The sequence below is a fragment of the Orcinus orca genome, chromosome 3 (assembly GCF_937001465.1).
Source record: "Orcinus orca chromosome 3, mOrcOrc1.1, whole genome shotgun sequence".
NCBI lineage: Eukaryota > Metazoa > Chordata > Mammalia > Artiodactyla > Delphinidae > Orcinus > Orcinus orca.
In genome coordinates, this window is record NC_064561.1 from 159,242,241 (window position 1) to 159,255,994 (window position 13,754).

Genomic DNA, 13,754 nt, shown 5'->3' on the forward strand with positions numbered 1-13,754 from the left:
CACTAAGTCTTTGCTCACAACTGTAGAACAAGGTAGAACTACTGAGAGCAGAGGGACTGGGTGTGTCCTCAGCCCCACCCTGAATGTGTGTCATGAGCAAAATCTCTCAACCTCGCTGAGTCATGGGTTCTTCATCTATAAAAGGAGGGTAAAAATATCCTGGGTCCCATACTGGGATAGTGTGTGGGGAAGTATTTTTAAGACTGTAAGCACCGTATAACTATACAGATTACACAAATCCAGATTTGTCACTTGAATAGATCCTGTCATTTAATACATGTCTGGTCCCTGGACAAGCATTTTTTATTACATTTTCCAAAAAGAGAAATATCAAGGACAACAGGTGAGGGAGCCTCGTTACAAAGGTTTTGAATATCCTTCTACTTGCCCCTCTCTTAACCTAAATGCGGACCACACTTGCTGTCCCAGATAGCAAGGTGAGTTCAGGTCTTCATGTGCATTTTTGCCTGACTAGCAGAGATCTGACTTTACGGAGTGAATTAGTACAGCTTCTTATATATTTTTTTTAATCAGCCACTAATATGTCTGCCCTGGCACAAAGACATAAAATTACATGCTTTCAGCTCTTCCAGTGTTTTATTTACTGCTTGTATTTAGGTGCAACTTAATATTGTCACATAATGTGACATGGGGGAGGGGCACAGCTCCAAAGAAAGGTATTTGCATTATTTAATTAAACAAATTGACCACGGTCTACTGTGAGATCTAACACACAGCACAACTATAAATACCATGAATGATTTCTTAACAGGCCATAACTTATACAACCAAATGAATGTTTTTCCTTCTAGAAATATCTCAGGAAAAAATTTTAACGTTGTTTTTAATATGTTCTGAGGAGGACTCATCCAAGAAGACTATTTTTAAGTTTGTCAGTTTGAAAGTATAAATTTGAGCGTGCCTATTAAAATCCATCGCCTTATTTTATACTTCCAGCTCATGCACATCTCTATCTTTTAATAATATAACAGGATTAATATCCGAAATATTCAACAATTGGTATAGTTAGTGCACCAACCTATCAGAACAGACCCGGTGTGAAGGCAGTGCCAGGGCATGCTGGCTGACTATTTGGCAGTGAAATAGATCAAAGGATTCACATGCCTTGAGTAGTCTGGGATATTAACACCATAGTACTACAGATGGAGAACAAATTCTGCCTTCGAGAACTCTTAATCTTAGACGACATGGTAAACTCAGATGAACTGCGGCAGGGACAAGATCACAAATAGCTCAGCAAGAGTTCTTGCCTTCCACCCAGAGAAAAAGCAATCTGAAGGCTTAGGATCTTTTCAGATATTAAAGATTAATTTAAGCTTTTTATCCTGCCCATAATGATATTTTGCAATTATAGCTTATGGCCTCACTTTTCATAATGTCAATACAAGATGACTGCCCTCTCATGACCATGTCCGCCTAACATACATAAAGTCACTAAGCAATGTAGCTAAAACCCAAGGTTTTGCTTCTATTTCTTTAATTACATTTGTGTAAACTTCTTTTAATGGATCTATTGCATTTTGTGCTGTTCTAGATCACCGCTCTTCACAATTAACCGGTCAGCTCCACACTTGCTATTTTGAAAGGCCAGTCTGTTGAGCTACTCCTGACACTGAGCTGAGGCTCTCCTTTGCCATGTGCCGCTCCACATGGCCTGATGTTCCCAACCTAAATAGTAGACCCACCTACTTGGTGTTTCATACCCAGACATTTCTGGGTGTTAAGAATTGATTTCCCCTGGGACTTCCCTGGTTGGTCCAGTGATTAAGACTCTGCTTTTCCACTGCAGGGGGCATGGGTTCGATCCCTGGTTGGGGAACTAAGATCCTGCATGCCGTGTGGCTTGGGAAAAAAAAAAAGAAATTGATTTCCCATCCACTACTTAGCTCTTTATTGGCCTCATTTCAGGTTCTTCCCACCCCCGGCTTCAGTCTGGGAGTAGGAAGTTTAGAGGCTATTTCAACACAGGATGATGACCAAGATTAAAACAATAATATTACAGCCTTGGATGTAACAATACACCAATGTGTTCTTTATCCTTGTTGTTCTTTATCTTTGTTGTAAAGTCAACATCAAACAAGAGAGGATTTATTATCCACAATCCCCAAACAATCTCCTATATGTATTTACATCATTCCCCCAATTTTGTATTTCTGTTATTGCATTTATTACATCACGTTGTAATTATTTGTTCAGACATAGAATTTCCCTTCTAGAATATGGCTTCCTCAAGGGTAAGGTCTGTGTTTTACTGATCTTTTGTCCCTATCCCCTAACTCAGAGCCTGGCATGTCATTCATATGGATTATAAATATAGGTGTGTGTGTGTGCAAGTGACTCAAGTCACCATGGCACTTATTGTGTGCAAGTCATTCATTGATGGTGAACCAATAGGCTTGGCTGCCACTTTCATAAAGGAGGTGGCTCATGCTATGAGGTAAGATTATATAAACAGGGTTTGCAATCCTGAAAGAAGACCAGAAGCAAAACTCCCAGAATTAAGTCCCTTAGTCATGACTCCTTAACATTATCAGAGACATGTAACCACTGCAAAGATAAGGACTCAAGTATTTACAGCATTCCAGAAGCAGCTTCAGCCTTTATTATTATTATCCTAAGAGCCATATGGAGACTATAAAATACCCAATCAGATTTATGCTACAGACAAAAAATAAGTTAACTTGTTGGACCATTTTAAAATCCAATCCATATGTCCCTGAGGAATTCATTAACTGTTCATGATTAGAGACTTCTAGGCACCAAGCCACTCCATCTTCTGAATGGTCAGCTTTACTCCCATCTTGTGCCCAGCAATTATTTATCCCTCAGCTTGGTCGTATCTTAATCAGGATTTCCATAAAGCTAGATTATAATAAACAATTCTTAACATTATCCAACAATGCTTTCTCTAAATTATTTTATGATTTTTGTACCTAAACGTCTGTTTTTTTATTTAGGATGTCTGATTCTCAAGAGTTCAGATTTTTGTACAAATTTAAAAGTTTGTACTTAACCCCAAGGCCTGAAGCCCTTAACTTTAGGGTTCTTTCTGTCTTGTCTGTCTCTCTGGATTCTGATCCCATTGCGTGTCAGTTGAAAGAAGTAAGAAGCATGCACTGACTGGGGTTGAACGGCTGTGTAGGATGCCGTTCTGGTGTCACACTGGTGAGCAGAGTGCCGTATCTGCACCTAGTCACGCTCAGATCAAAACCCATCACTAGGCATCTACACTTTTCAGATAAGAGAAAACTTCTCTGCTGTTAGCCATTGCTGCCTTTCTCTTCTTTTTAAATCATTAAGCTACATTACATATTCCAAATAACATGTTTCAACCTAATGATAGCTATTGCATTAAGTAAGGGGAGCTCCAGAGAATTAAAAGGGAAAAGTAGACTGAAAACTAAAGGTAATATTTATACCTGAGAATATAACTCTTGGAAGCTGCCCAGGACAAGTTTTTAACCTTACTCAATTCCATGAATAATTTAAAAACACAAAGCAGAGTGCTTGGCACATAGAAGGCACTGAATAAATATTTGTCCAATGATCGCATGAATACTTTTGCACTTAAAAATATCTCCATGTCTACAATTAATTTGCATTAGAGTAAGCATCACTCTTTTAACGGGCATAGACCTATGTGGCCAATTTAGAAATGTTTTATTCTGCACTAACATTTATTACTCGCTAGAAATATCAGAATTCCACGAGTGGTTTAAAAAGTCTACAAAGCTCTCTTGATTTTCATATATACTTTCTATACTTAGGCTGTCCAATAGAAGTTCCTCCAATGTTGGAAATGTTCTATATCTGCACCATCCGATACAGAAGCCACAAGCCACATGTGGCTACTTAGCACTTGAAATGTGGCTAGTGCAACTAAGGATGACATGAATTCTAAAATTTTTAACTTTAATTAATTTTAATTTAAGTAGCTGCACATGGCTAGTGGCTTAGAATGCACAGCTCTCTAAAAAGATCAGAAGAACAAAATTTAAAACATGGGCAAACACGTTTTAAAAAACATTCCTGTAAGTTTTCACCATTTTTGCTCTTCCATGGGAATAGTTTGTTCATTTCTCTCTGACTCCCTTTACGGTGATCATTTTTGAACTTTGTAGTGTTAAGGGTGGTACATGCTCTTCCATCAACCATTCTTTGCTCTTGTGGTTCTTAAACTTGGCTGTGCATCAACGTCACCCCAAGAGATGCGATTCAGCAAGTCTGGGGAGGGGACTGGGCATCTGTGTTTTTTAAGCTCCAAAGATGATTCTGATCTGCAGCCAGGCTTGGGAACGACTATTTTACACCAGAGATCCCAAACCGGTACCCCTTGGGCCAAATACACCCTCGAAACATATGTTCATCCCACACAGTGTTTTAAAATGTTTTGAATTAGTTGCCAACTTCTACAAATCATAATTTTTTTTTATCCAAAAAAGTGGAGTTGACTAAAGGCTGCCCCCTTTTGATATAGAGCATAACTTCTTGGTTTCAGCAGTATTTGCCCACCTCATAAAAGCCTAGGTCCCAACAGCATTTGAGTTTGAGACCCCTTCCTTATATCTATGTAACACTTGCCCAAACAGACAGCAATTCTTTTATATCAATGCACCATTCCCAAGATGGACTACCAATTATTTTATCCATGGGGCTGCCTGTAATCATCTTGGCAGGCTCAGGAATATTATCCTACCATCATATAAAAACCCTGAATAAATATCGGGCTGGCCAAAATTTTCTTTTGGGTTTTTCTGTAATATCTTACGAAAAACCCAAACAAATTTTTTGGCCAACCCATTATGATGAAATTCTCAATTTCAAAGGATGGGTCCCAATCCAGGATCATTCGACCAATCCTGTTCATGGACAAATCATTAAAAGCAGGGAAAGACTGTCTTACTTTTTATTTTTTACATCCCAAACTCTCTCACCTAAGGCACCATAAGACCAGCCAACAAGACTGTCAGGGAGGGTATCTTTGTTATAAATTCCTATCTCTTCGAAAAAAAAATTTTTATAGCTCTCTCATCTTTCACCCAATTTCCCTTTCAGTAGATTTGTATTCAGCTATGATTCTTAATGTTAAAAGCAGTTGATTACACGTGTGTATCTTTTTTCTGTCTTGAGAATCCTCTATAATCATAGCTAATGAATGAAAATATGTAAACCAAACGATGAGATAAAAGGTAGACAAGCCATTAGTTTATGAAAACTAGATAGAGGAATGCTAATTAACTTAGAAAGGCAAAGGAAAGCACAGCTTTGAGCACAGGCTCAGTAGTTGTGGCACACGGGCTTAGTTGCTCCATGGCATGTGGGGTCTTCCCAGACCAGGGATAGAACCTGTGTCCCCTGCATTGGCAGGCAAATTCTTATCCACTGCACCACCAGGGAAGCCCATGCTAAGCTATTTTTTTTTTACATTTTTATTGGAGTATAATTGCTTTACAATGGTGTGTTAGTTTCTGTTTTATAACAAAGTGAATCAGTTAATGCTAAGCTCTTAATTCTGGCTTCACCACCTGATAGTCATATGATTTGGGGCAAATTATTTGATCTCTCAGAGTCTCAGTTTCCTCCTCTCTAAAATGAGATTAATAATACCTTAATTATTATTGAGTTATGAGCACATACAATGTGCTTAATAAATATATTTCATGTTTTGCTTTGAAATTATTAACAAAAATGGAAATTAGTGAAATGCTCATCAAGACTAGTCAAACAGGGAATTCCCTGGTGGTTCAGTGGTTAGGACTCCACGCTTCCACTGCAGGGGGCCCAGGTTTGATACCTGGTTGGGGAACTAAGATCCCACGTGTTGCGTAGCCCGGCCAAAAAAAAAAAAAAAAAAAACTGGGAGTAGGTTGGTGACGATTTTGCTTAGTGACATTGTACTAAGAAATCTATTGCAAAGAAAAGAATATTTTCATTTTGATGGGTTTTAGTCTCTCTGTTAACCAGTTAGGTCTTGTCTTTAAAAACCATACTGTTTCTATCTCTTCCTCAAACATTTTCTCCTCTCTTCTTTCTGCCTCTAAGTCTTACCTGTTAGAAAAGAAAATCGATGAAGTATGCCAGCCATGGTCCCAGTGGGAAGCTGACTTCACCTCAGTTAGTTCCAGAGAAGGGACTTTAATAAGGGAACTCTTTCAGGAAACAAGCACAGGGTATTGAGGCACCCAGAGGCTAGCAATATCGGGCAGTCATTACCACATCAAGGACAAGAGGGACAAAGGGGAGGAATAGAATTACTGGACCCCGGTGAGAGCTGAGATGTGGAGGATGAACCACCCAGCAGAATCTCTAGTTGTGGAGGAATGCAGCAACTATCTGAGCCTCAGCAAAACTGGAAGGAAGAAAAGAAGAAATAACCCTATATACCTTTCTTCTCCCATCTTCAGTTCCCCTTGACTACTAGAAGCCAGTTGTCAAGGGACCCTGAGAGATGCTGCCCACAGTGGTCAACCTCCAGGGACCTAGAGCAAGGTGGAGTGCACCTCGAGGGAGCAAAAGGAAGCAAAAGGAGAGTGATCAGCACATGAAGATTTTAAGAAATATTTGTTGCATTACTTTGGGGGAAATCAAGATGTGTGAAAAGTCTAAACATTCTCAATATATAAACTGGCTAAAACAGAAAACTGCAAGCGATCTTGTGAAAAAAAATTTTTTTCTTCACTTTATCTTTGATGCCTGTTGTATGTAGGAATAGATGAGGATAGAAATGAAGGCATTTCCAATTAGAAAGCAAGATTGTTTCATATTGCATGTTCTATGCCTTAAGGTGACTCCTAGTTTATCACCTCAATGATGAAACCAACTGCCACTCAGGGGAAAGAGGAAGGGCAAAATAGTCAGCTCTGAACTAGTGGAACTTACCAGGCTACTGTATCAAGGACTGTTTCCAATGTATGCATGAGTGTAATTTCAGGAAATGTCTCAGCCTTGTGATGGATGTCTCTAAGGATTTGTTAAAAAATTCAGATGCCGCAGATTTGTTTATTTTATGCTGAGAAATCCACTATGCCTTCAGTTATAAGTTCTAGATGACAGTTTAATATGATTCTGAGAATGAGAGTATGTATTCCTTGCATTTTACTTAAAGCCTAACGGTATGCCAGGCTGCTTTCCCTTTTGTTAATACTAAAGACTAATCACAGTACGTGATTCAAAATTATGTCCCACTTGGCAAAGTTCTGGCTGACATTTTGGTGCTTTGTATCAGTATAAATATTTAGCAAGTCATGTGTCCTATTTCAGGTTGATGACTTTTTCTACTAGGAATCAGTGGATAGGATTCAGGGGCCTGTGAAACCCTTAAAATTGATTGCAAAATGTTTGGCACCCATACATTTTTCTAGGAAGAAGATCTATGGTTTCACAAATACTCCAAAGCTATGCTTTCCTTTGCCTTTCGAAGTTAATTAGCATTCCTCTATCTAGTTGTCATTAACTAATGGCTTGTCTACCTTTTATCTCATCGTTTGGGTTTACATATTTTCATTCATTAGCTATGATTATAGAGGATTCTCAAGAGAGAAAATAGATTTCTTAGTACAATGTCACTAAGCAAAATCGTCACCAACCTACTCCCAGTTGTTGTTGTTGTGTTTTTTTTTGGCCAGGCTGCACGACATGTGGGATCTTAGTTCCCCAACCAGGTATCAAACCTGGGCCCCCTGCAGTGGAAGCGTAGAGTCCTAACCACTGAACCACCAGGGAATTCCCTGTTTGACCAGTCTTGATGAGCATTTCACTAATTTCCATTTTTGTTAATAATTTCAAAGCAAAACATGAAATATATTTATTAAGCACATTGTATGTGCTCATAACTCAATAATAATTAAGGTATTATTAATCTCATTTTAGAGAGGAGGAAACTGAGACTCTGAGAGATCAAATAATTTGCCCCAAATCATATGACTATCAGGTGGTGAAGCCAGAATTAATAACTTAGCATTGGCTTCCCTGGTGGCGCAGTGGATAAGAATCTGCCTGCCAATGCAGGGGACACAGGTTCTATCCCTGGTCCAGGAAGAGCCCACATGCCATGGAGCAACTAAGCCCGTGAGCCACAACTACTGAAGCCCACGTGCCTAGAGCCTGTGCTCTGCAACAAGAGAAGCCACCGTAATGAGAAGCGCACACACCGCAATGAAGAGCAGCCCCTGCTCGCTGCAACGAGAGAAAGCCCGTGCGCAGCAACGAAGACCCAATGCAGCCAAAATAAATAAATTTAAAAAAATAACTTAGCATACATGATTTCATCAAGAAAATTGCTTTCTTACATTATTGTAAAGCATTTCTCTTTGATTTTACCATAGTCTTAAGATGCTTTTGACTCTCTGTAGAAAAGATCTTACTGTGTCCACATATTTTTCATTAAAAAGATTTGATTGGACTTCCCTGGTAGCGCAGTGGTTGAGAGTTCGCCTGCCGATGCAGGGAACACGGGTTCGTGCCCCGGTCCGGGAAGATCCCACATGCCACGGAGCGGCTGGGCCCACTGAGCCATGGACGCTAAGCCTGAGCGTCCGAAGCCTTGCTCCACAATGGGAGAGGCCACAACAGTGAGAGGCCTGCGTACCGCAAAAAAAAAAAAAAAAAAAAAAAAAGATTTGATCACAGTTGTTTACAATTTTTTATCTGTCTTGAGATGTCTCTATACTTACAGTTAATGAATGAAAAATATGTAGGCCCAAAAAATGAAATAAAAGGTAAAAGGGCTATCAGTTGATGAAAACAAGGTAGATGAGATTTGGAAAGGCAGAGAAAGTCATAGCTTTAAGGGCTCCCAAAGGAAAATTGGGACAAGAAGGAAGATTTGACTCATAGAACCCTAGAGAATTCTGGGATCAAAAACTGGATGTACATTGGTGGACAAAAATGAGATGTAGGGCTGAAAACAGAACTGATGGAAAAAGAGATGTGATTCTTGTTATGCTTATATTTTCAAATGAGGCACTGAAATGATAATTGGGAAATCTGGGTCTGTTATCAGGGTTTGTCATTTTGCCTTCTTTGTGTAGGGTGATCAAGAAGGAAAATGGTTATTATTCCTCTTAACCCCACCCCAACTCATTCTCTCTGAGAATGCCTGCAGCAAGATCTCTACCATGTAGTCAAGAAATTAGAGATTTCTCCCTGGAGAAACTGAACGGTCCTAGAGAAAAGATCTCCACATTTTGGCTTTTGTGGGTTCGCTGAGATGATGCCTATTGCTCCCACCTGATCACTCTACAGCAAAGTTGACAAACTTGTTTACAAGTATAGATGGCTTTTCTGTATCCCATTCTTAAATATATACATTTTTGAGGGGACACAATTCAGTCCAATCAGATCCACAAGCTCATTAGTCTTTCAACTATTTATTGTATAAACGACCCCAAAACATATTGTCTTAATGAAACAACAATTCAATATTTCTCATGATTCTATGGGTTGGCCAAGTGGTTCTTCTGCTTCATGTGGTGTTGGTAACAGTTTTGCCAACTTTTTCACTAGCACAAGACATGGTTTACCATCCTTCCAGACTTCAATAGTAGTTTCTTCACTAATTTTCCAGCTTCTACTAATAGTCTCCTTGCTACCCTTCCAGCCTCTGCCTACTACCCAGTCTCAAGGCCATGACACATGCATTCAGTTTTTATTATAGCAGCACCTAATTTTTATTTTATTTATTTTTAAATTATTTTTTTGTTTTTTATTTTTTTTGCGGTATGCGGGCCTCTCACTGTTGTGGCCTCTCCTGTTGCGGAGCACAGGCTCCGGACGCGCAGGCTCAGTGGCCATGGCTCACGGGCCTAGCTGCTCCACGTCATGTGGGATCTTCCCGGACCGGGGCACGAACCCGTGTCCCCTTCATTGGCAGGCGGACTCTTAACCACTGCGCCACCAGGGAAGCCCAGCACCTCATTTTTAGGTACTAGTTTCTCTTTCAACTAGTCTTTGTTGTGGAATAAAACACCCCAAAACTTAACAGCTTAAATCAACACCACTTTATGCAGTTCTCTGGGTTGGCTGAGCAGTTCCCTGCTGCTTTCACTTGGGCTCATACACACAGCTGCATTCAGCTGGCAGGTCATCTGGCAGGGTGCTGAACTTAGCTGGGACAGCTGGGTCTCTCTTTCCATATGCCCTTTTGTCCTGGGCTTCATTATGGTATGGTGGTCTCAAGGCAGCATTCCAAGAGAATGAAGGGAGACACCATATCACTTTATGTGTCCCAAGCTGTGAAACTGGCAAGATGTCACTTCCTCCACATTCTATTGGATAAATCAGAGAACAAAGCCAGCCCAGATTCAAGAGGTGGCGGAACAGACTCCACCTCTTAATAGAAGGAGCTGCAAATAATTTGTGGCCGTATTTAATTTACAACGGACAGTTATGCTATGGTCCTAAATAGAAAGACTCAATATCATAAATATGTCAGTTCTTTCAAATAAATCTGTACCGCCAACGTCATACCAATCAAAATCCCAACAGGATATTTCAAGAAACTTGATAAGATGTTCCTAAAATTCATATGGAAGAGCAAAGGGCTCAGAATCACTAACACAATTCTGAGGAAGGACAGGTCCTCACAGATATCGGGATTTATTATAAAGCTATGGTAACAGCTGTGTATTGTGACAGCAATTTGAGGAGAAATTCATGTGAAGTCCACAAGATATACAGCATCAATGGATGTACACAACCCAATTAGCTTTATGGAGCAATTTACTTTTATGATTTAATAGTGAAAATATACAAATATAAGATTATGGAAAGCAAAATTTTTCCCACTTTATTGAGATATGATTGACATATAACATTATGTAAGTTTAAGGTATGCAACCTATTGATTTGATATGCTTATGTATTGCAAAGTGATGACCACCATAGCCTTAGCTAATATCTCCATCACATAATTACCATTTCTTTATCGTGGTGAGAACATTTAAGATCTCCTCCCTTAGCAACTTTCAAGTATATAATACAGTATTATTAACTATAATCACCAAGCTGTACATTAGATCTCCAGAACTTACTCATCTTATAACTGGAAGTTTGTACTCTTTGACCAACACCTCCCCATTTCCCCCACCCCTAACCCCTAGCCCCTGATAACCTCTGTTCTATTCACTGTTTCTATGAGTTTGGCTTTTTAAGATTCCACACATAAGTGATATCATACAGTATTTGTCTTTCTTTGTCTGACTCATGTCACTTAGCATAATGCCAGCCAAAAATTGTTAAGGTATGCATCTAGATTGAGCTTTACTGAAAAATACCTTGATAGGTACAGCTTTTTACTTTTGGTGAGTTAAGAATATAGAAGAATTTGTACTTGTGGAAAAACTTAAACTCAAGAAATGCTAATGATGTGCTTTTGAAGCTGGCGGGAGGGGCTTCCCTGGTGGTCCAGTGGTAAAGAATCCGCCTTCCAATGCAGGGGACAGGGGTTCAAGCCCTAGTCAGGGCACTGAGATCCCACATGCTGCGGGGAAACGAATCCCGCACGCCACAACTACTGAGCTCACGCACCTCAACTAGAGAAGAGAAAACTCTCATGTCGCAACTAGAGAGAAGCCCGTGCACCACAACGAAGATCCCGTGTGCCACAGATAAGACCTGATGCAGCCATAAAAATAAAATAAATAAAATTAAAGAAAAAGAAGCTGGAGGTAGTTTCAAGAAAAGATACATGCACCTCAATCAATATTCATAGCAGCACTATTTATAATAGCCAAGACATGGAAGCAACCTAAATGTCCATTGACAGACAAATGGATAAAGAAGATGTGGCACAAATATACAATGGAATACTACTCAGCCATAAAAAAGAATGAAATAATGTCATTTGCAGCAACATGGATGGACCTAGAAATTATCACACTAAGTAAGCCAGACAAAGACAAATATCATATTGCTTATATGTGGCATCTAAAAAAAATGATACAAGTGAAGTTATTTACAAAACAGAAATAGACCCACAGACATAGAAAACAAACTTATGGTTACCAAAGGGGAAAGGGGAGGGGGATAAATTAGGAGGTTGGTATTAACATATATACACTTTTATATATAAAATAGGAAATGAACAAGGACCTACTATATAGCACAGGGAACTATACTCAATATTTTGTAATAACCTATAAGGGAAAAGAATCTGAAAAAGAATATATATATATATATATATATATATGTATAACTGAATCACTATACTGTACACCTGAACCTCATACAACATTGTAAATCAAACTATGCTTCAATAAAAAACAAAAATCGGCAAAAAAAGGAAAGAAAGAAACTGGAGGTAGTTTGAAAGTAAACATAACAAAAATCCAAAGCCTATTACAGTGAGAACGGCGACTCTCTTGAAGTCAAGAAGGAATGAAATGACAATAGGCAGTAAAACTTTTTTTTCTAAACTTAAAAAAGGTTTAGAAAGGTCTCTCATACCAGCAGCTTCCTGAAGGTACACACCCACAACAGGAAAAGCCACCGACCATTTCATAAAACGAAAACCAATTATAGTGTGGGAAGTACAAACTGCAGAAAACCAGGAGTCCCTGGAAGAAAAATGATCCTGCGAGAAAAAGGAGGACGCTAGGTTCTGCGCAGCGTCACTTGGTAAAGGCGGCCACCACTGCCCACAGCACCTCGTTGGTGCTGGCCTTCAGACACTCCACCTCAGGGTCTAAGTCCAGGAGCTGCCGCACCCGCTGGGTGGCTAAATCGTACTGCTTGTCCAGGAGGGGTGCGAACGCGTTCTCTAGGACATCCGAGGTGTGGGCCAGGTAGATGAGGGCCAGCAGGCGCTTGTCCATGCGGTGAGGGTCGTTCACCCATTTGTCGAGAACGGCTTCCTGCACCTTCTTGATGAGGCGCTGCTTAATGTTGTTGTTGGTGAGGGGATGTGTCGTCATGTCAAAAAGAAGGAAGTTCTGTTTCTTGGTTGTCAATACGCTCCTGTCTACCAGGTTTTAAGCTAATCATTCCTGCATGTTTCTTAATTGATAATGCAGTTTTAATGAATTCCATGTCTCACCTAAACAAAAGCACTTAAAAGCTAGAGAAGAATTTCAGCTATTATTTTCTTTGTACTCTTAATAGGAATAGCAAAATGTGTTCATTGTAGCTTGTTTGCTTCTGGAGAAGTGGAATACAAGTGTTCTAGGACGGTCTGTGTTCCCAGAATGTAAACTTCTTGTGGGACAGGAATCATATTTTATTAATCTCTATAGCCCGGCACCAGGTGTATTTCCTGGAACATAGTATTGCTCAATAAGTATTTGGAAAAGAGAATGAATAAAGTATTCAAATACACAAATTAGAACAGATTGCTAATGGTTTTGGTGTGAGGTAGATATGAGTCAAATTGTAAAATGATAATTCCTGGTACATTTCTATCAACATAAAGTTGTCAATAAATAGCCAAAGTATAAATTAGAGGTTCATTTATTTTTATTTTTTAAATAAATTTTTAAAAGGAATAATTTTAGATTTATAGAAAAGTTGCAAAGATAGTAAAGTGTTTCCACATGCCCCACTGCTAAGTCCCCATTAATGCAGCACATTTGTCACAATTAATGAACATCGATACATTAATATTAACTAAAGTCCATACACTCTTCACATTTGCTTGGTTTTTGCCTGATGTTCTTTTTTTGTTCCAGGATGCCACCCAGGTTATTATATTACCTTTATTTGTCATATTTTCTTAGGCTCCTCCTGGTGGTGACAGTTCT

General features: G+C 39.3%; 1 protein-coding gene across 1 annotated transcript; it reads right to left on the reverse strand.

Annotated features, from left to right (window-relative positions):
* Positions 1–9,043: 9,043 nt before the first annotated feature.
* Positions 9,044–13,305, reverse strand: LOC101289049 (Golgi phosphoprotein 3-like). Its single transcript, XM_049708022.1, has one exon. The coding sequence runs from the start codon at positions 12,930–12,932 to the stop codon at positions 12,630–12,632; it is 303 nt and encodes a 100-aa protein (XP_049563979.1). The 5' UTR covers positions 12,933–13,305; the 3' UTR covers positions 9,044–12,629.
* Positions 13,306–13,754: the final 449 nt, after the last annotated feature.

What these genes read in the sequence shown, in the direction of transcription:
- LOC101289049 (XM_049708022.1), bottom strand. Translation starts at nt 12,932, where the DNA reads ATGACGACACATCCCCTCACCAACAACAACATTAAGCAGCGCCTCATC.